Genomic DNA, 22,007 nt, shown 5'->3' on the forward strand with positions numbered 1-22,007 from the left:
AAACAATCTGTGTGTCCGCCTCAAGGGCCTTGTGTCGTGTGTGTGGTGTGTGTGTGTGTGTGTGTGTGTGTGTGTAAAGCTGTGGTAGGCTAACTTGTTAGCTTGTAAATAGCGTAAAATCTCAGAACATTCACAGTTCTGACTTAGCAATAAGGAGCAAAACTGGCAGACTGTAAATAATACCATGAACAGTGTCTAACCATGATTTCATATTAAATACAGAAATAGTCTTAAAGGATACTTCTTATGTCAATCCTCTGTAAAACCAATACAGGGAAAGAACCATCAAGGCAAAACATTAGATTCAGAAAGATATTTCAGTGGGAATTTAAGATAATATTGTTCAGCTATGGGTATTTTTTGATGATCTAAAGCAGGGGTGCCCAAATTTTTTTCAACGTTTTTCACCAAGGGCCATATGCGGTAAAATACACAAACAGCCGGGCCACTCACTCAAGGTAAAGTACTGGTTTATTTAAGTAAACTAAATGTATTTTTGGAATTTGCTGCGGGCCAATAAAAAATGGATTGCGGACCGCAGTTGGTCTGCGGGCCGCAGTTTGGACACCCCTGATCTAAAGATACAGGAATAAGGCTTTTTGTGCTGAGAGAATCCAGTGGTTAACAAACAAAAACCACTTTTTACTTTCTCAAACATCAGATATTACAAGAGTGCCTTTTATAAATGCTGTCTCAGGCAGTTCATTGTTGAAATAGCTGATGATTTCTGGAAATGTCAAAATCTTTGGTTAGAGAGAGATTCCTGTGTAATGAATATTTTGTTGATTTTAGCCATATAGCAACCATTTTCTCATCTTCTCAAACAACCCAGATTTTTGTTTGAGGATTCATCTTTTCCCCATTCTCAGGTCGTGTGGTCTGGATGGGGCTCCAACCTCTACTCTAGGGATAAAGCAGGTAATTGAGTACGAGGCCAGTCAGTGAATCCCATTTCCCTGGTGCAGAGGTAAGCTGTTCTCTAAGAGGGAATCTCAGGACCTGGCCAGGAATGCTGGGTCAAGGACTCTCGTTTGGACGGATGAAGCCCTGGAAGAGCTGCAATTCATCTTGTGACCATGAGAGAAAAGTCAGTCTGAGAATGGAGTCAACACGGAGAAAGCAGAGTCAGGAGATGGACAGAGAGAGAGAAACAGGATCCTGAAGGTATCACTTGAGTACCTGTATCCAGTTCTGCCTGAAACCTTAACAATTCTGTATTGTTCAACTACATGAACTAATACATCTCCTTTTTGGCTTAACTCAGTCTGAGCCAGGTTTTGTCTCCCTTCAACAAAAGAGTTAAAACAGATTCACTCTGGGGTTTAGATTCCAGACTTGAAAGATTCCTAATCTTTTGTAATATTTAGAATGTTTTGAATAATGTCCAGATTGAAAAAAAAACAGAGTTCTGTGACATAAAGTTTAGGAAAAAAATTGGTCCTGAAACAGTTTTCACAGCTGTTGGCCTTTAACAGAGGCTCAATGAAACGATCTAGAACATGTAATGTGAAATATACCTGGATACTGATGGGTCTGTTAAAGTGAGCTCATACTTACACAGTGAGTTAAATATACTCAGTATGTTATGTCAATCAAGGATTATCTTGGAAAACATAGGTTATGGGGAAAAGGGAACAAAACAATCATTTTCGAGCTTCACTGTAGGATTTTAGGTTTGACATAACTGGTAATTTGTATGCTTATATTTAGGTTGAACCATTTGAAATTGACAGTTGCATCCAGCTCAATCAAATAACAAGGTAGAAAAGTCTACATGGCTTCCTTTTTCAGATTTGTTTAAACCAACAAATATACTATAGTGAAGGCCCAACAATTCATTTATCTTATTCAACTATTCTTGTTTTACTCGTACATGTAGAACAACCAAATGTGCTACATTTTTCATTTTTAAATCGTGTAATTTCAAAACAGTTTCTATAAAAAGGGTCCATATCCTGTGTAAATGCTACATGGACTTACCTGCATGTTATAGAGGGGTTGCGTCGGTGCATTCACTTCCCTCAGCAGACGATGAGCTATGTCCCTTAACTCTAGAAGTCTCCAAACAAGCTGAGGCTGTAGAAGTTTGGCCACTGATTTGGAGGATGTGGAGATGCTGTTTAACCCTTGAATCAATGTTCCTCGGTTGATCTTGGCTAAAGCGACAGCCATTCTGATTTTGGATGTTCTTTGCACGGGTTCTCTTTTCTGGAAAATAAGCCTTTGAAAAGTGACTGCTGTGTGATTCTCCAGTGCATTATTAAAATCTACTTCAGGCAGAGACTGGTACCACATAACTGTATACTCTGCATGGTCCTGTGTGTGAATATGTTGTGTCCATAATTATATCCCATCCTTTATACAACTTAAATTTTCATATAAATATATATTTTTTCCTTAGAATAAACATCCAGAATTGAGTTACTACCTAAAGATATAAATTTTTCATTTTTCTCTTTGGGTTTATTTACTTTTTGCATTGATTTTTTAAAGAACTCTTTCAAAAATAATTCTTATTCAAATATTATTCAATAACTGAATTATTCAACCAATAATTCTCATTATAAACTTACAAATATTGTCCCAGTTTACTTTATAATTTTTTAATGATAAAATATAGCATACGTACATGATGCACTGTACAATTTAAAGAAAAATAAAACAAGTACCTTATATACTAATCAACAAGCTTAGGAAACGTTTACTTCTAAAAACTTCAAAACTTCTATGAGCACTCTGATAGAAAAAAAATCTGTGGCATTGCCCAAACACATACAGTGCAGTTCTTTCTCTGCTCTACCAGAAAGTGAACCACAGGGAAATTACTTACAATGTGGTTAGACTGCATTCCAGGCAACAGACAAGTATAGTTTCCATTATTCATTTAAGTAATGTTATGAGCTTTTCTGGCTTTTTAGGAGAAGCAACTTTGAATATCTACTCATTATGCCAAAATAGTAAAGTATAAAACATCTTCTAGATGGATTTTTTTGGTCTATAATGGATATCATATATGTGTCGAAGAGCTAACATGCTGTATATTTATTTAGAATGCCTCAACTTTTATCCTGAAGAAATAATTGTATTATTGTTATTTTTGTCACCAAAGTTCAGTACTTCTCTTAATGTTCAGGGTTTGCCACTGGAGATAAACGAAGTTGTTCTAGCCTGTCAATGAGGATGCATTTCTGCGGCATCTGGTGTCCTGCTGTGGTTTCATCTGTTAACTTTACTGGGGAAGTCCCATTAGCTCCCTTGGTTCTCACCCGCCTAGTCCATGCTAACAGTAGAGAATGCAATCTCGACTGTGAGCTGCTACACTGGCTGGAAAGCCAAGCCATTTGAGATCCGAGCAATCCTTACAAGCAGTTACATGGCAGGCAGAGCAAGCAAAACAACCCGAGGGGTAATCACTTGATATTATTCCTACCTTGGTGGTGAGCATACCAGGGAGCGAAACCACATTGTCTGGAGTATCCAAAGCTCCTGCACCTACAGATGCAGTTTCTCTTGTGACCTTATGCTTTGCTGCTGTCAGGGCCCAGGGCAGGCCACCCCAAAATATCCCACCATGGCACACTGACTATTTTGAATTAAAGTTACTTAAGAAATTGCCCGTGCAAGAACTCTGACCTCTCTCTTCATGCCCCAGAAAGAAGTAAATCTCCTTCCTATGTGAAAGGTGCTTTCCCTGCACCTGCTGTTTAACGAGAGAGATGTCCTTGCCACCAGTTAGGGAATTCAGGGCTGAGAAGTGTGTATCAACAAACCTTGTTCTTTTTCTACTAATTTACTACCCAAGCTAAAACTTTGCTTAGAATCCTCACCCAAGTCTAAATTTTTATCTTGTTAATTCTTCACAAATGTATTGTTTCTTTGTCTAAAAGGTATAAAAAGCTGCCTGCTTTGGCCATTTCTCTGAGAATCATTTATGATGATCTGTGTACACCTATTCAATTGGTTTTTCTCCTGTTAAAATTGGTCTGGTGCCAATTTTAGTATTAGTCCAGCGGTAAGAGCTCAGGAGGAGTAGAGGAAGAAGTTTCCCTTCCCCCACACTGTACTGACACTTCCTCCCAGCTCCTCCTCCAGGTGGAGCAGCTAGAATAAGTTTGCTTTCACTTCTGATCCCAATTTACTATGCTTTCATTGTAATTATACTGCTTTCATTATCATTTATAATCACAAGGTGAAGGCTGTATTTCCAGGGCAAACAGGAATGAGATATGTGTAGCTCTACCTTTCCTGAAACCTTATGTACGGGGCCATTCAGTGTTTTAGGGACTCTTCATTTGTGCAGTTGCAAAACATTAACTTTATGCAGTTTCCCTCTCCTTATTTTGTAAGTTTCTTTACAAAATCTTGTTGATCTATACATGTTGGCCTGGATTCACTGACTTTATACGAGTATTTCTAGTAGCCAATCTTGATTAATTCTCCCAAAACACTATATTAGATTGATCCATTCGAGTTTCCCCTCTTTTACAAAATTGTCTTTCTAAATTTTTATCTCTGCAGAAAAATAAGTTTATTTGTAATCGATAATCTGTTCATCAAAACTCTTTTGTGGTGTTCACATAATTTGTGTTGAGCAAAATTTGGCATTGATTATAACAATGTTTTTTAAAAATTCAAGAGTGCCTTATAATAATGCTTTGGCATATTTTGTGTTATCTTTCTCGTTTTAGTCTCATCATGAATTCATGGCTTTTTCCAACAGACTTAATCTTTCCTAATTATTATCATCTTTGTTTCCTTTAATGCTCAAATGGTTACAATTTGACGACTATCTATTCCTTTATGGTTTTTTAAATGCTTTCCTTTTCTGATACTTTCCTAGATACCTCTGAAAGAATTATTACTTCTGGCAACAAAATATTTCTGACCACCTTTATTTTCTCTGCCACAAAACATGGAATCAACTTGTTCTCAAGAAGACCATTATTTCTTTTAAGAAGAATAGTATTAGGAACCAAATGTGGGCACTGGAGTGTGTGTTCGGCGGTTCTACATGTTTCTGGGACTACGAAAGTGACAACAGAGGACAGGCTACTTACATTCTTTTAGATGCAGACTCAGACATTCTTCTTTAAAAAAAAAAAAAAAAAGGAAAAAAGGCCCCAGTTTATGATGAATGAGTCCAAGTAGTTACCTTTTAATTAGCTCCAGCAGAAAAATATTTTTAAATGTCTCCCCCTTTTTTGAGCTAACAGCTTTTCCTTTTTATTATCTATGCTATATATTTTCTTATTAAACCATGTATGTAAAATTAAATGAAAGAAATGTTCTTTTCTTTCCCCTCAAATTTTTTTTTTTTTTTTTTACTCTTGGCCTACCATCCTCAAATTGGTTGCAAAATGTACAGGTTTAGGTAATTCTTTTGTCATCATCATCATCTGAGCACATCAACATATATCAGAAAGGAATTCCAACTCCCAACCACCACTATTACCAAAGACACACAAAGGTACTTAAAGACTATTTACCAAAAGAAACTTAGCATCAATTAATCAGATTGGTTCAAGAATTCTGCTCAAATCACACAGATTTCTCTATTTGAGTCCCATTCTTTAAATATGTATCCTGCTTTCCCTTTCTATTTTCTTTTTTCTAGAGTGATGCCCATTTCTCTATCCTCAGCAGTTTTAATGCTGAACTCCAATTTCTACTACGTCAGCTTTTTACTATCCTATTATCTATAAAACCAGCCTGTCAGCAAATCTTACTCAATTCTTTCTCTGAATATTCCCCAAATACGACCACGGCTCACTGTCCCAGTACCAACACTCAGTCCATTACACTTATATACCACCGTCATCTCTTCTCCTGACTAGTAAATTAGCCTCCTCAAACGGTCTCCCTGCTTCCACCCTTGTCTATTTTCATTCTTGTCCTCAACGTGTCAGCCAGCACGGTATAATCACAGCTTATGTCAGATCATATGTTGCTTTTCTGCTCAACCTCTTCAAGTGGCTTCCTGATGCACTCAGTGTAAAAGCCAAGTATTATATGTACAATGATTTACAAGGCCGTAAAAGTTTGCTCTTTATCTTTCTGGCCTCCCTGTCTTTTTCTGTCCCTTTGCCTCCTCATTATTTGGTGAACTTGTTAGGTATACTCCCATCTCGGGGACTTTGCACTCGCTATGCCGTTCAGGTCCCTCAAGGATATCAAGGTTTACTATCTCACTTCCTTCAAGCCTTAATTCAAGTATGACTTTCTCACTAAGCCCTCTTAGGTCTTAACCATCAATGGTTCTCCCTATCCCTACCCCTACTCCATATGCCTTCTCTGCTGTAGTTTTCTTCTCCTTAAGAACTACCATTGACATACGATGTCATTTATTTTCTTTGTTTATTGTTTCTCTACTTGACTAGGACCTTTATGTACATAAGTACATAAAGTTCTATGACACTGTTTTACATCCATTTGGCTTACGCATTTTGCCCCAGGGACTAGAATAGTGTCTGGAACATAGGAGGAGCTCTATAAATGTAGCCAAAATGAATGCACGAGGAGTATGGGAAAAATATAACAAGCTAACATTGAGAAAGATCAGAGAAATATACCAAATATTAAATTATAAACCGCCCAGAAAGTTTTCAGTACACAATGTGCTCTGTAACTGTCACAATAATGACAGTGCCCCACAAGAAACAACTTACCAAAGACAAAAATATAGTTCAATTACAGAACATTCTAGTTCCACTCCTACTCTCATATTTAGAAACCCCAATACAAGTAATTTCCAGACATCACTGGTGCATCCCCAGCAGTTTTTGTTCCACGTTAAGAACAAACAAAAACACAAAACAGAGAATTCAGAAAAGTACATCGACAGATGTATAAATCCAAATTTTGTATGGATTCTAATAGGTTTTGTCTATCATTCCTAATTTTGTAGTAGACAGTAAGCGCAAGGGTAATTACAGACTAAAACACATAATCACGTTTCCTAATTGAAACCCACAAAAAGTGATCCTATTTACCACAAATTTTTCTCATTCAATTAAATCATCTGAATTAAAAAAAATTGAATTCTCCAATTGTAGCATGCATTTTTCATTTGTTCAAACTTAAAGATTTACTATTTTAAGCCCTACATCCTCATATGGAAATCATTTCAATGGCAACTGTAAATCTTAAACACTTACTTTTTACTAAAGGAAGCAGATAAGGAGGCCACTGGGCTCCGGGCTGGTTAAGAGGGAGGCAGTGGAGAGTACAGGACGTCAGAAGCCACAACCTCAAGCCAAGAGTCTAAAATTAATTCTCCCCAGCCCCAGAAAAAGAGTCTTTTCTTCACAATCTTTAGCCATTAAGACTATGTAATAACCATTATTCTGGGTAGATTCCTCTATAAAATTCCACCATCACTCCCTTCAAAACTTTTTTTTTGTCCTCCAGGACAGCAAGATGGCTTTTTCCTAAGTAAATGCTTAAAACAATAATTAAAAAAAATACTAATCACAAAATTTAGAGATTTAAAATACAACAAAATACAACCCAATTAATAAAGCCCTCTAAGAATTGTATTCTTAAAACGATTCCTTTCAGTATGTTTGGGGACCATCATGGAAATAATAAAATTTGCAGCATTCATAATCTGTCCTTTCGAAATAATCTAGTTAACAATGGTGGATTAGCATTGTTTTCTGGTCAATTTATTTTGAAGAGCAAATAATTTCAATGTGTTACGATATCCCCTAACTACTCCACAGTAAATGGTGGGAAAAATAACAATGTTCAGTGTTTTAAAAACAAGAAACTATGTTTCTATGTTTATATTCTTCTCTGAGTGGGGTAAATTTCTTATAAGTACATAAAGGACTTCAATGAGTTGGAAATTGGAAGATAAGAGTTCTTTCTTTGTGGATCAGAATATTAATCTATTTCACCAGATAGCACGCTATGGCTCTAGTGATAATGAAGCTATGCAAACGGTAAGACGCGACGAAGGGAGTTGCAAAGAAAGTTCCAACTTGATTAAATAAAACCCACTTTCTCTAATGTTACCAATGGTGGGAGAATCCCAACTAGAAAGGGCAACAGGGCTTTTGAGGCCTGTCTCTGGTTTCCTAGCTTCTCCCTGAGACTCTCTCAATAATTACTGCCCCTACTGTGCCAGCCTTAACCATTTTACATCCTAGACCAAACATGGTCACCTGCCCATCTCTTTCCTTAATACTCCAGAGCATAGACAAGAAAAGTCTCCAATGTTTCAAAGACTTTATATACCAAGACCAGAGGAGTGCAAAGAGGGGAAGCACTTAGACACCAAATCCGAAATACAGAATTATAAAACCGGGTTGCCCTCTGGAGCTTTCACGCCTTATCCTATTCTGCTTAAACGACCGCCATCTGGATGCCATATTACCACTGACTGCCTCCAGGTACCTACACTTCCGTATCACCCTTCCCCAAAGTCTAGACTCAAGATCCATGCCATTTATTTAAATCTACGTGCCATTCTGGGAACAAGCTGTTGCATACTTTTTGGCCTCACACTGCTTCCTTTGGAATATTCGTTTCTTCTCCTACCCACTTACATTATCCCTTTCTTCACCTTGAAAACTCCATTCATCCTTTGAAATTCAATTGAAGCATCCTTTCTCCAGAAGCCTTCTCTGCCCATTCTAGGTAAAGTCATTCATTCCTCTAAATTGGGTATGTATGCGTCTTACCACATTTCAATGCAATTGCTTGTTTACAACTCTGCCTCCATTAGACTAATCCCATTGACTGGAGGAATCCTATCACGTTTCTCTCCGCATTCCCTCTTCCCAGACTCAGGCAATAGTAAGTATTTAGTAAATGTCTGATGCCTGGTTGTCCGGATAAATAGCTCTAAAAGGTAGCTCTAATACCTCTTCTTTGGAATAAAATATACAGATTTTATGATGACCATGTTACTCACAGTGCTTTTTTGTTTATTTCCTCAATGTTTGACATTGCCAAAAAATCTGTTACCTGGACAAACACACTGTTGCTGTACCGTGCAACATATTCCATTCCAACTGTGGTCAAAATGACTGAAACAACACTTTTCCATTAAGAGCTGTGTACTTTTGAGTAAATTAGGTTACATGTGCCCCCTAAACGAGACGTTACTTTTTCCTGAACATATGTCTCTTCCAAACTCTCCACCTAACCCTTCTTCCAATCCCAATATTTTGTGTCAAACCCTTTTTAGAACAAACATTTAAAACATATGCTTATATATATACTTTGTTAAATTTATATCACTATTTTATTTCCATATTAAAACACACACCCATACAATACTTATCTTTCCATTGTTGTAATTTATGTCAGTTATGTTTTTTCACAGATTTAATTGCCATAGATTTTAATTAAAGTATATCTAGGTATTTTTCTGATTTTACATTAAGCCAATCTTAAGTAAACCACATTGCAATTGTGGCTATGAGAGAGTTCTAGATTTCCAATCTAATAACTCAGTAACTGTCTTTAAATTCAATTTATCTATATGTACTTCCTTGTCCCCAATTTCTCCCAATAAGAGTTGAATTTTGTTTTCCTGAAGTGAAATTAATGTTTTCCTAAGCTTCAAACACTGATCTCAAAATCAAGCATAAATAATCGGTATACTAAAAATACAATATACGTTTTATAATCCTTTTCAGAGTTATGAAATCACATTACCTGATTAGATTGTGATAATCTTACGATGGTAGGGAATTCATCTTTAAACTCATCTATAAGGTCCATGATTGCTTTCTGGATCCCCTCAACTAAGAAAAAAAGAAGTTAGAAAAAAAGTGCTGTAACTAAAAACATCCCATAACCATAATTCAAAAGAACCTCAAACATGGGGTCCACTGCCTAGGTGACTGGAAAAGCAAGACTTGATTCCCAGTTTCCCAAATCCACATCCCCTTTACAACAAGACTGTATATACTTTTTCCAGAAAAGTTCTTCAACACCTGCCCGCATATCCACCCAACAGGTTTGATTGGCATGATGAATTCTTGCTGGAGTTCCTAGTGCTTGGCAAGCTTGCAGGCGTGGGCAGTGCTTGTCCTTCTCTACCATTCGTGAGGGGTGAGGGCAGCCTTCCGCTCAGGAAAACAGGCAAGGGCGGCACCTGTAGCTCCTCTGTCGGAATTCTTTATTACTGCACAATGGGCCTCTGAGAACTTGTCACAGAATCTTCTGAAATCACTCTGGCAGTGAGAAGAAGGGTGAGTTTTGAGGCAGAAGGAAAGGAGAAAGGGGATTGGAAAATGAACCACACTACGAATTTCTACAATATAAATTGAATTTTGTCCCAATTTCTGCAGTGATACCTCAATTCATGGATCATCTGAGAACAAAGCTCCCTTGAAAAGAGTTGGCACATGCTTTAAAAGAAATGCTTCACATATGATGCCAAGTGGAAAAGAAATACCAGCAGTGAATTCAGAAAGAATTCTGAACAGATTGCTTTTCCTTACCCAAATGAGGATCCACCAGGCAAAATTGTGAAGTCTTTGGTTTGTCTGCTTTAAGAATCTCAACCTTTTTTCTTCATCTGTTTTCCCTTCTAGTACTCTCCCACTTCGGATGATCATTATTTTCCTCTTATCAATCTGGGAAGAACTGCACATCATGAAGGCTTGATTGACTACCTAGTTTTATTTTAGTGTGGATGAGTTGAGTTGGTCAACTCAAATCCCATTTTAATTTGAAGTCTTTATATTTAATCGTAGCTGCATGGTTTCCCCCAGTCAGCATAAACTGGCTGCTGGAGGTCTATTTGTGGGAAGTGCTTGGCAAAGAAATGTGCATCAGAGGACCCCTCTAGCACATGCAGTCTGATGCTTTTAGCCCTAATCGGCCTAAGAACACCCTCCACCACAGCTCAACCACCTCTCTTAACTTTAACAGAACGTGCTCTCCTCCATCAGAACCCTGATGCTTAAGATAATCGGTCATGCCCTCAGTATTTGGAAAACGAGATCCATTGCCAGAAACCAGATTGAAGGGGCTTCTACTGGCCTCTGACAGGCTGATTTGAACTTGACAGTAGCAGGGTCATCATGCTAATCAGTGGTCATGATAGCATCACGAATTATGGGACAAACAAATATTACATGTCTCCTAATATAATGCAGTATGGAGTATATACCATCTATGACATATCCTAGCCATAAATGTTCCAACTTGATCTAACTTTCAGGTCCGTCTTCCAGTTTCCCAGAAATACAGGAGGTAGACAAACAATCCAAATTGGTGCTTCTCAAACTGCAGTGAAGAAGCAATACTTTTGTAAATTAGAAATGAATTATAAAAAAAAGGAAATGTATGTAAAAAAAAAGATAATTTTTTGTCTATTTTAAAATATTTATACAGTCAAATAAAGGTATCTTTACTTTTAAAGCTTCTGGTTTTCCTGTTAAGGAAGTTTTTCCAGGCCCTAAGTTATATGCATAGTCTCCTAAATTTTCTTCTGTTTTCTTTCTTTAAAAATTAATTTATTATTTCAACATTTTCAATCCATTTATGCTTCATTTTTAATAGGCTGTTATTTTCTTCCATCCGAATATCCAGTTGTTTTAATACCACTGATTAAATAAACTATTGTTTTCTTAATGATACGAAATACCACTTTTGTTACACACACACACACACACACACACACACAGATATTACAAACTATTTCTGAACTTTCTATTTTCATCCACTGATATATTTGTTTATTGCTATGTCACTACAATGCTGATTTGATAAGAGTGGCTTTATAGTATGCTTCGATTTCTGTTAAGGAAAGTCTCTGCCACTCTTCTTCTTCTTATGTTATGTCTAGCACTGTGCCCACCCCCAAAACCCACCACTCTGGCTAATCTTGGTTTTTCCATGAATCTTTTGGATTTTCTACATAATTCAGTATCATTGGGGAAACCATCATTTTATTGCTTCTTTTTTCATGTCTATACCAATTATTTCATTATTGTATTTAACTGCATTCATTAGGACTTCCAAAACAAAGCTGAATAATAGTGATTACAGCAGGATAGATAGCCTATCTTCTTCCTGTTTTCAACTAAATGGCTTCAGTATTTTACTGCTTACTAAAAACCAATAGCAAATGTTATTCTAAACAACCTTTATCATATTTAGTTTCCTTTCATTCCCATTCTGGTTTTGTTTATTTCTATTGGGAATGGCTATTGAATTTTACCAACTTCCAGTTCATAATCTATGGTTATGATCACTTTTCCCCTCAATTAGTTGATATAGTAAATTATTGGAAACATCATAGCATTCCTGAAAAAAGGAATTTGTAGTGTATTATGTAGTGTATATGTAGTGCATTATTCCTTTGATATTTTGCTAAATTTCATTGCTAACATTTCATTTACACTTTTTTCAACTATATTCATAAGTGAGATTGGGCCATAGCTATTTTTTTGTACTTATCAGGTTAGTATTAAATTTATGTGCATATGAATTGAGAAGGCTTGCATCTTTCAGAAGTGTCTGGAACAATATCAGAATTATTTGGAATTCTTTTTTCATTCTTAGCCTTTCCGTTTTTTGAACAGAGGTATAATTTACGTACAATAAAATTCCTTATCTTCTTTTTTTAATGCTAGCAACTCAGTTATGAAACTATTTGATCCTGATATTTTTTAAAAGCTATATTTACCAACTTTTAAATTTCATATATGTCTATTTGTATATTGCATTTTTCTTCTTCCTGGGCAGTTTTGATCATTTATATTTTATTAGGAAATCCTCTTATATAAGGTATTCAATTATGTTGTCACAGAGTTGCATGTAATTGTTTTAATTTTCTGGATCTATATTTCTAATCTATATATTTTTCTTCCTCTTTTTTCTTTAATGCATGCTCAGGATGAATTTAAGATAAGTGCAAAATTTCCTTGGTTTTAGTCTTTCTTCTTTAATAATAAAAGTACTCTAAATATATCTTTCACTTTATCCCATAGATTTTGAAAGAAGAGTTCTTTTCAATGCTTCCTTTGATTTCCTTTTTGCTCCAGAAGCCATCATAATTATGTTTTATAATTTCCAAGTAATTAAAATTCGATACTCTATTATTACTGGTTTCTACTTGATTGGCTTTTAAATCAGAGAACATGTCCTATAAAATCTCCACTTTCCTGATTTTAAGGTTTCCCTTGTGGCCAACTACATGACCAAATTTTTATAAATGTCCTAAGTCATAGAAAGGAAACATGTTTAGTCAAAGAATGTAAAAATATAATAAATTGAGTTTATTGGTTGTATTATTCAATCCTTTTACAGGTCACTACTATTTACCTATTAGCTCAATTATTGAAAAAGAAATGTTAAAATCTTTCACAAATTGTGCTTTCATCAAGTTTTCCTTGCATTTCTCATTGTTTTCATATTATATCAAGTGCTATCAAGGATATAGAGCTCAGAAATTCTCATGTACTGGTAGGACGAATGTAAGCTGGTAAACCTGCTTTGAAGCCTACTTTAATTATCAAGTACAATTAAAAAGATGCATAGCTATGACCACCAATTCCAATCCTAGAAATATCTCCTAGACATGTACTCGAATGTACTAGAGACATGTACTAGAATGTTCCCTGCTGCACTTGTAACATCACGAAACTGTAAGCAACCCAAACACCCATCAACTATAGAATAAATAAATAAATAAATAAATAAATAATGTATCCATAATGGTTACTATACAGAAGTAAAAAGTGAATTACAGTTACACGCAACATCATGAATAAATCTCAGGAATGTAATAATTTTGAATGAGAAAAAGATACAGAAAAATAAAGTACAGTAAGATTCTATTAATATAAAGTTCAAAAGCATTCAAAACTGAACAATATGTTAGGAATACACACATATCTGGTAAAACTATAAAGAAAAAGGCAAAGGAATGACAACAACGATAACGATATTGGTTGCTACCTCTGAGGAAGGGTTGAAGAAATGGGATTGGACAACAGCGCATGAGGGATATCGAACGTAATGATAACATGATTTTTCTAAAATTTAACCATGTGTACAGATGTCAGTGTACTATAATTCTTTATGCCTGACAACAATTTATAAATATATGTATCTTTTCAATATTAATAAAAACAATGAAATGAAATAACCTGGTGAACAAATTGGTGTAACAAGTTCAGTGAAAAATTATGTTTAAAGGCTACTGCAGTATAATGGTAAGGGGACTTCTTTCATTCATTCAATATTTATTGAGCGCCTACTATGTGTCTTCACTGTTCAGCACTGGGGATTGGATAGTGAACCAACCAGATGAAAACCCTTGCTCTACTGGAGCATACCTCTAGTGGAACAGACTCAAACTACTTATTTGCTATTTTCTATGAACCTACAGCAGCCATTTCTTTCATCAGTAACTTACTCAGATTTTGAGGTGAATATGTCACAACAGCATTCTACATGACACTTGAAAAAATTAACTATATATGATATAAAATATTCCTCTGCTTGAAAAGTAGATCTCATTGTAGCTTTAGAAAATTTTGTCATAAATCTATTGTTTAACTAAAACCTTTCTTTTCAAATCTGTAGTCATCAATAAGTGTTTTTGAGCAGTTACATATCTTCTAATAGACTCCTCCACCTTGGAAACAGGCGATCTATAATTGAAGCATTTCAATAAAAGCAATATTAAATACATTTAAGTATTATTTTTATGGCCTTTGGTTAGAAGTCTTAGATTTATTTACTTATTTACTTATGTTGTAACCTCTGCAGAGCATGACTGAAAATATAGATATTGTATTTTCGTCCCTTCACTTAATTGCTTAGATACTTAAGCAGCTCTCCCTGGTCAAACCAATAATGTTCAAACAATGAAAAAGAAAACAGGTTATTCCATGTAATTCGACATAATCATAAGAAAGACAATTGTTATGTTCACTCAACAGTACTAAAAATGAAACACTAAAGGATGCATTCCACTTTCTTTTGATCCATCACTTTGACAGCAAGTTGATGACACCTCTTTAAAGCTGAGCCAGACAATTCAACATGTACAAATTTATCTACACTCACCACGAGACTACATTTATTTTCAATCAGTGTCAGCCAGTCTTCTTAGATATTTCTAAGTTACTTTGTACAAAAATAATTCTTACATATTAAAAATTTAATAAATTTCTCGCAATCCTACATTGTAAAGATTACATATAACACATTAATAATAATGCCCCGTATTTTAAAATAAAGTCTTCCTGGCCAATGATTTAAATTGTATCTGCCTAATTTGTGGTTTTCACTCAATTTTTTTACACAAAATCAATAAAACTCAAAACTAAGTATGTCTGTGTTATCGAGGCAGTTAGAGGATTGGGAAAGCTAAGAGCTATTTGTTTTTTCTTTTAAAGGGATGTAGTAAAGGCAGATTTTTTTTTCAGATAGAAAACAGAATGGTTATGTGGACCACACAAACGTGTTACTATCTGTATATACAAATGATGAACCAGGCTCTGAGAAGTTTAGAAAGTATCCCAAACCAGCAAGTGGCAGAGCAAGGACTTTTGCATAGATTCTTTTTTCAAAATTTTGAATTCTTTTCATCACACATACTGCTTCTCTTAGTTGTAGTGAGTGGCTTTCAAGACCAGGAAGAAAAGTGAAAGAATAACATTAGGAGAAATGCTCTATTTAAGGTTGTCTAAGACGTGTTTTAAAAGATACGGATTAACAGAAATTCTATTATGGATGGCTTTCACCTTTTCGATCAAAATCTGAGTGTGCACTATGTGTCAGGCACTTGGGATACAAAAATAAACAAAAAAAGTCCTTGATCTAAATAAAGGTGCACGCAGTATAAAACATACGTTCCGAGATGATTCCAATAAAATATTTTAAAATCAGTAACAGACATGAAGAGGATGTTACCAATGCAAGCAAGAGAAAGGGTGCCAACTTGGGCTGGCCAAAGTCAGAAAAGATTTTGTTTGATAAACATGTCAGGCATTGGGCGGGAGACTGGGGACGATGATAAATAAGACAGGAATTGCAGCTCTCATGGAGCTTGTGTTACCCTGAGAGAGGAAACAGCAAACAAAGGAGGTCATCCTGTGTAGGAAGAAATGCCATAATGGAAATGAAATAGACCGATGTATAGGTAAGACTGGGCCACCACTTTAAATTGGAATGTCCAAGAAGAACTCCCATGAGACAGGGAGAAACACCTGAGAAGTTAGGGGTATATGCTGCTTCAAATCGTTATTGTTTAATATGTGGGGCAAAATCAGTTAAGTTTAAAAAAAAAAAAAGGCAAAACAACTAAGCACCTTTATTCTACACAGAGTTTGCTTTGAGGCTAATAGTGTAATTTTGCCCTCGCTCAAAATCTATTGATTCAATATCATTTTTCCCCCGTTTGAAAATAACGAGGAAAGATCCCTGTCGAAGGGCTGCTCTCAGCAGAGGTTGGCGGGGCTGAGGGGTGGGGTGGGGAGGGCAGCGAAGCGCCGCCTGCGCCCTCACCTCGCCCAGCTCTCCTGGCAGTGTGGGATCCCAGCGAGGCTGCGGGCATCTTGCGCTGGCGTAGGTCCAGGTGCCGGGCGGAGGCTGCCACCTCTCACTGGCGCTGGGACACTTCCGGGGCATCACCTCCCAGGCCTCGGTGGCCTTTTGTGCTGCAGCCTTGGCCTCCACCTGCAGCCTCCCACCAGAGCGCTAATGCAGCACCCCAATATCCACCTACACCCACTTCCAAACACTTCGATCGGAGGCCTTCAGCCGGTCCTCACAGGCCCCCTGGCAGGTGCGGTGACGTGTGACTCGACAGGTCATGCACGGGGCGAAGCAACCCAGAGGTAGCTTGGGGCAGACAGGAGCCTCCAGGCCCAGGGAGGCTCTTGAACCACTTGAATCGGAGTTCTGGTACTCGGGGCCCCTCCAAGTCCCGGATGTGGCACAGGCACCGAGGGGTCGTCTTGGCTTCTCCTCCGACTCACACCCCCACCCTCAACTCTAGGCACCCTCAGAGCCCACGCTCCTGAGACTTAGATGCCATCCCGGAGAACTGCACTCCTGTCTAAAATCAGAGACCCTCAGGTCACAGGAAGTTTAAAGTTTGGCATATGGAGAAGCGCAGATCATGCAGCATGTGGTTGATTTGTATTAAAAAAAAAAAAAAAAAAAAAAAAAAAAAAAAAAACGAAGGCTGGAGGGACAAGAGTCCTGTCATCCATCATTTTGAAGAAAAATAGATGATGGTTTTAGGAATAAAGTCCAAGAATACTGCCCAAGAAAGATTTAATCCTAAAAGGTAACCCCTTTTAATTTTTGTCAACCCAGTATCCCTTATTTTTCAGAGGTTTCTTCACACAGGGCGTTGTCATGGGAGAAGATGAAACCGTTTGCCCATTTCACGTTAATGTGTGGTTTGTGATGCATAATTTATGGCACACTTTCAAACACACCTCTTAATCGTAGCTCACACCCAACTGACTGCACCGAGCAAGGTGAAACTTGTCACACACTGTTACTAAAGTTCAACGTGCCACTTCCCGTGTTGAAGATCCCTGCCTTTCTGTTGGATGGCACTCGGCAGACGCATTCACTGTATTTTGTGATCACAATGGAAAGGCTCCATATCACACATCACTCTTGGTACAGCAATTTCTGTCCAACAAAAACATTAGAGTGTGTCCTCATCTAACTTATTCACTGGATTTGGCCCGTGTGACTTCTGGCTCTTTCCCAGTCAAAATGACCACAAAAGGTAAAAGCTTTGAATGATTCAGGACTTCAAGGCAGCCACAACAGCGCAACTAAAGACACTCACGAAAGTGGACTTCCAGAACTGCTTCAGAAAGTGGCAAGAATGGTGGGAAAAGTGTGTTTGAAGTGAGGGAGAGTATTTTGAGGGGGACTAATGGCAATGTGTCTTTTACTGTAATAAATATTTTTTATATGAACATTCACTGTATTGTTTGATCACACCTCGTACATGTGACATAGGCTACTATATTTCAAAATGCATTTGTGTATCTTATAATGCTGTTACAAATACTATCATTTGGGAGAAAAGGATTTATAGCTATGAATAACATAAAAATTAAGACATGTATTATCAACTCCTGAATAATGCCTTGCAACTTTACCATGTGAAAAGCCAATAAATGTATTACTAGAACAGCAATTCTTGAACTTGTTGGTCTCAAAACCTGTGTACATTCATAAATTATTGAGGAACCCCAAATAGCTTTTGTTTATGTGAGTGATATTCATTGATAATATCTTATTAGAAATACTGAGAAATGTATAACATATTTATTAATCCATATGGTAGGGAGCCTCTAAGATGGCTACCAATGATCCTTAGCTCCTGGCATTCATGCCCTTGTGTAATCCCCTCCCTTTGAGGGTGGGCTGGATTTATTGACTCCTTTCAAAAAAAAAGAATAGCTAAAATGATGGGATGTCACTTCCAAGATTAGGACACAAAAAGACTGTGGCTTCTGTCTTGCTTGTCTCCTCTCTTTCTTTCTTTCAATCTCTCTGAGGGAAGCTAGCTGCCAAGTTGTGAGTTGCCTATAGGAAGACCCACGTGATGAGGATCTGATGTTTCTGGCTAAGAGCAGCGAGGAACTGGGTCTTGTCAATAGCCAGGTAAGTGAGCTAAGCAGCAGCTTGTCTCTAAGTGAAGCCTCACGATAACTGCAGCCCTGCTGACACCTTAATCATAGCTTTGCGAGAGTCCCTGGGCCAGAGTTCTCAATGACGCTGCACCGGAATTCCTGACCCACAGAAATGGTGAAATAATAAATGTTTACTGTTTTAAGTTGCTAAATTTGGTGGTAATTTGTTACACAGCAAAATATAATTAATACAAGTCATTTACAAATAATATTTTCTATGGAAAATAATGATGTTTTCTAAAATGAAAAATGTGAGTGATATTGTTCTCAGTTTTTTCAAATCGCTCCAATGTCTAATTTCATAGAAGACACCTGGTTTCTCACATCTGCTTCTGAATTTAATCTGTTGCAGTACATTGTTTTGCTTGAAATACATAAACAAAATCCAGGCTTACACAGACATGTAGTTGTAAAAGGAAGGAGTATTTTAATAGTCTTTCCTGATAATTGTGGATATTCTTCTTTGCTCCTACACCAGCATTCAACAAGTGGTAGTTTCTTAAAGGGTAGTTGTGATGTAGAACCATATACCTTGTTAAGTTAAAATTTATTGGTGTGTCTTGTACTTTGAATGGATCTTTTACTGACGCATGATTAATCATCTGGATAATATTGGTTCTTTGAGTTATGCAGATCTTCTATTGACACAGTTCATTATACAACAACCTCCCTGCCCTAACCCCCCCAAAAAAAACCCTTTTGTTAATATCACCACTGCTTTTAGCAGAAAAGTCATTAAGTTTAGGGAAGTTATTGTATTAGTTATCTATTATTGCATAGCGAATTACTCCAAATTTAGCAACTTAAAACAACAAACTTTATGATCTCACCATTTCTGTGGGGCAGGAATCCAGGAGTGGCTTAGCTGTGTGGTTCTGGCTCAGTGTCTTTCAAGAGGTTTCAGTCAAGCTGTTGTCTGGGCTGCAGTTATTTTAAGGCTCAACTCAGAGACATGTACTTCCAAAATCACTCATGCGCTGTTTGGCAGGCTTCAGGAGGTCCATTTCCAAGTTGACTCACATGGTTGCTTGCAAGCCTCAGGTCCTTGCCATGTAGGCCTCTCCACAGACTGCTTGAGTCTCCTCATGATGTGACAGCTGACTTCCCTGTCCCAGGGCTACCTCACAACCTGGCAGCTTATCCCAATGAAGAGTGATGAGACAGAGAGAAAGAGAAAAAGAGAGAGAGAGAGAGAGAAATAAGAGAGCCCATCCAAGACAGAAGCCACAGTCATTTTATAACCTAATCTCAGTATGACAGCTCATCACTTCAGCCATATTCTATTCACTAGAAACAGTATAGCCCACACTCAAGAGGAAGGCAACCAAGCTCCACCTCTTGAAGGGAGCTGTATCAAAAAATGTAGAGACATATCTACACAACCACTACAAGTTGTCAAGCCCATGGTGCCAGATGCAAGTTTTCCTAAGTTCTAATTTAAAACTCAAATTTATCATTGGCAATAAATACTGTCAGTTGTTTTCCTTGAAATGATAGGCTTACTTCTTTCATTTTTGAGAAACTATATTGTCAAACACTCAATCTATATAACCATAGTTTCTCTGCTAATCATTCTTTCAGGTGAAAATGATATTCCATGAAAAAGAAAGCTAGTTCAGTGCACAGCCCAAAGAAGTATACTATTGCTTTTCCTTCAGGTAATCCTGTATTTCTGTATGCAGCAGGAGAGCTTTATGTATACTTCCCACTACATCACACAGAATATTAAAATGATGTATACTCAAGGGTTAATATTTTTAAAAATTAATCATTTTTACTGCTTCATCCAGGATATTAAGTAAGACTGACTCTTTTGGTTGGTTGGTTGGTTGGTTGGTGGTTGGTTGGCTGGTTGGTTATTTTTGGTATAGACTAGATTGCTCAGGACTTCTGACTGGGAAAATCATAGTAGGAGGAGGTAAACCAGGAAAAGCTACAAGGGAAAATGGTGCATATTGATACTGGCTGGGAATTACAGTTAGACTGTCAGAGGAGGACAGGTGGGAAAGGAAAATAAGCAAAACCAGTGGGGCTGGCATGAGATGAGCATGTTATGGTCAAGAATAAAGAGAGGGAAGGGTAAGTTGGGAACATGCTGTGGACTTGACATGGGCATCTGTGAAGGCAATCGGCCTGGTATCCTCACAAAATAGACCCCATCCCAAGGGGCAATGTGAGAGAAGAGGACTGCTAGAATTCCAAGAGCTTCTCAGGATTGTTACCCAGCCAGCAGGAACTAGTCACCACTCCTGAGGGCACCAATGCTAGTTACAACCATACCGTTAAGAGCTTTCCCCCATCTTACCTGTTCTACTTCCCTCTTTAGTTCTGAAAAGGCCAAAAGCAGCAACTGATGAGGGAGAAGAGATACTGAGAAGAGGAAAAGCAGCTGACCTCTCTCCCCCACCGTAGACTTCCAGGCCTGGAACAAAACTGAACTGAGAAAGAAAAGAAGTTTTAAATGGAACAAAATTAGAGTTTGGATCATTACACTGGACTGGATTTTAATTACTAAAAAGAGACTATTCATTGATTACCTGACAGGAAGCATCACACTATAAAATCTACCTGAGATTGCACGGGAGTCGAGGTGGAGCACAGTGAGCTAGAACAAATTGACAGTGCAAGTTTGAGGGGCAGTGGGAGAAGAGATAGTTGCTTTCAGCTTCCACCCTACTGACTTCAACTTCTTTACTAAAGTGGTTCCAATAACTATTTATTGAACAGTTATTTTTGCCAGACTGAGGTTCGGCTGGGCATATTTCAATGAATGGACAAGATGTATTAATATTTAGAACAATAGTGTTTTCAGAGTGATTGGAGCCAGGCTAAACTGAGTTTAAAAAAAATGTGACACATTGTTAATCTCTTGTATTCTCAATTTCCTCATCCATAAAATGGAGATAAATAATGCCTACTTCATAGGGTGGTTGTAATGTACATAACATATGTACATTAACCCAGTGCCGGGTACATAGTGAACACTCAATAAATGGTAGCAATGATTATAATCATTGTGGTCTTAGTCTTAGTAGTTTAGAAAAATTTACCAGACATTATTAGCACATGAGATAGATTGAAGGTGAATCAAGACCAGGAGCAGGGAGAAAAATTAGAAACACTGAGTAATTAAATGAGGTTATTGTGTAGTCATTGGAACAAAATAGAGGTGAAGGGACAAATATAAGGAGTATTTGAGAGGAAAACAAACAGAAGAGGTAACTGCTTAGCTATAATATAATAAATAAAGGAAAAGGAAGCATCAATGCTTAAATTTTTAAAGCTTGGTTGGATGGGAGAATAGTAGACATGGGAGAAATACAGACATTGGCAGAAAAAGCAAGTTGTGTAGGTAAGAAT

At 37.2% G+C, this 22,007-nt stretch overlaps 1 protein-coding gene across 2 annotated transcripts in view; it reads right to left on the reverse strand.

The window, feature by feature from the left end:
- The window catches only part of SPATA9 (spermatogenesis associated 9), a 34,436-nt gene extending 13,394 nt beyond the window's left edge, over window positions 1-21,042 (reverse strand). The window contains exons 1-4 of one of the 2 annotated variants that reach the window (XM_033110041.1): window positions 20,953-21,042; window positions 19,478-19,783; window positions 9,667-9,755; window positions 1,981-2,208 (exon numbers count right to left, since the gene is read on the reverse strand). In XM_033110041.1, coding sequence (XP_032965932.1) covers window positions 1,981-2,208; window positions 9,667-9,732 — 294 coding nt within the window. In that variant the 5' untranslated portion in view covers window positions 9,733-9,755; window positions 19,478-19,783; window positions 20,953-21,042. Of the gene's footprint in view, window positions 1-1,980; window positions 2,209-9,666; window positions 9,756-9,922; window positions 11,408-19,477; window positions 19,784-20,952 lie in introns of those variants that run through there. The other variant, XM_033110040.1, reaches the window with a different exon arrangement.
- Between the last annotated feature and the right edge of the window lie 965 nt (window positions 21,043-22,007).

The sequence above is a fragment of the Rhinolophus ferrumequinum genome, chromosome 7 (genome assembly GCF_004115265.2).
Source record: "Rhinolophus ferrumequinum isolate MPI-CBG mRhiFer1 chromosome 7, mRhiFer1_v1.p, whole genome shotgun sequence".
Classification (NCBI taxonomy): Eukaryota; Metazoa; Chordata; class Mammalia; order Chiroptera; family Rhinolophidae; genus Rhinolophus; species Rhinolophus ferrumequinum.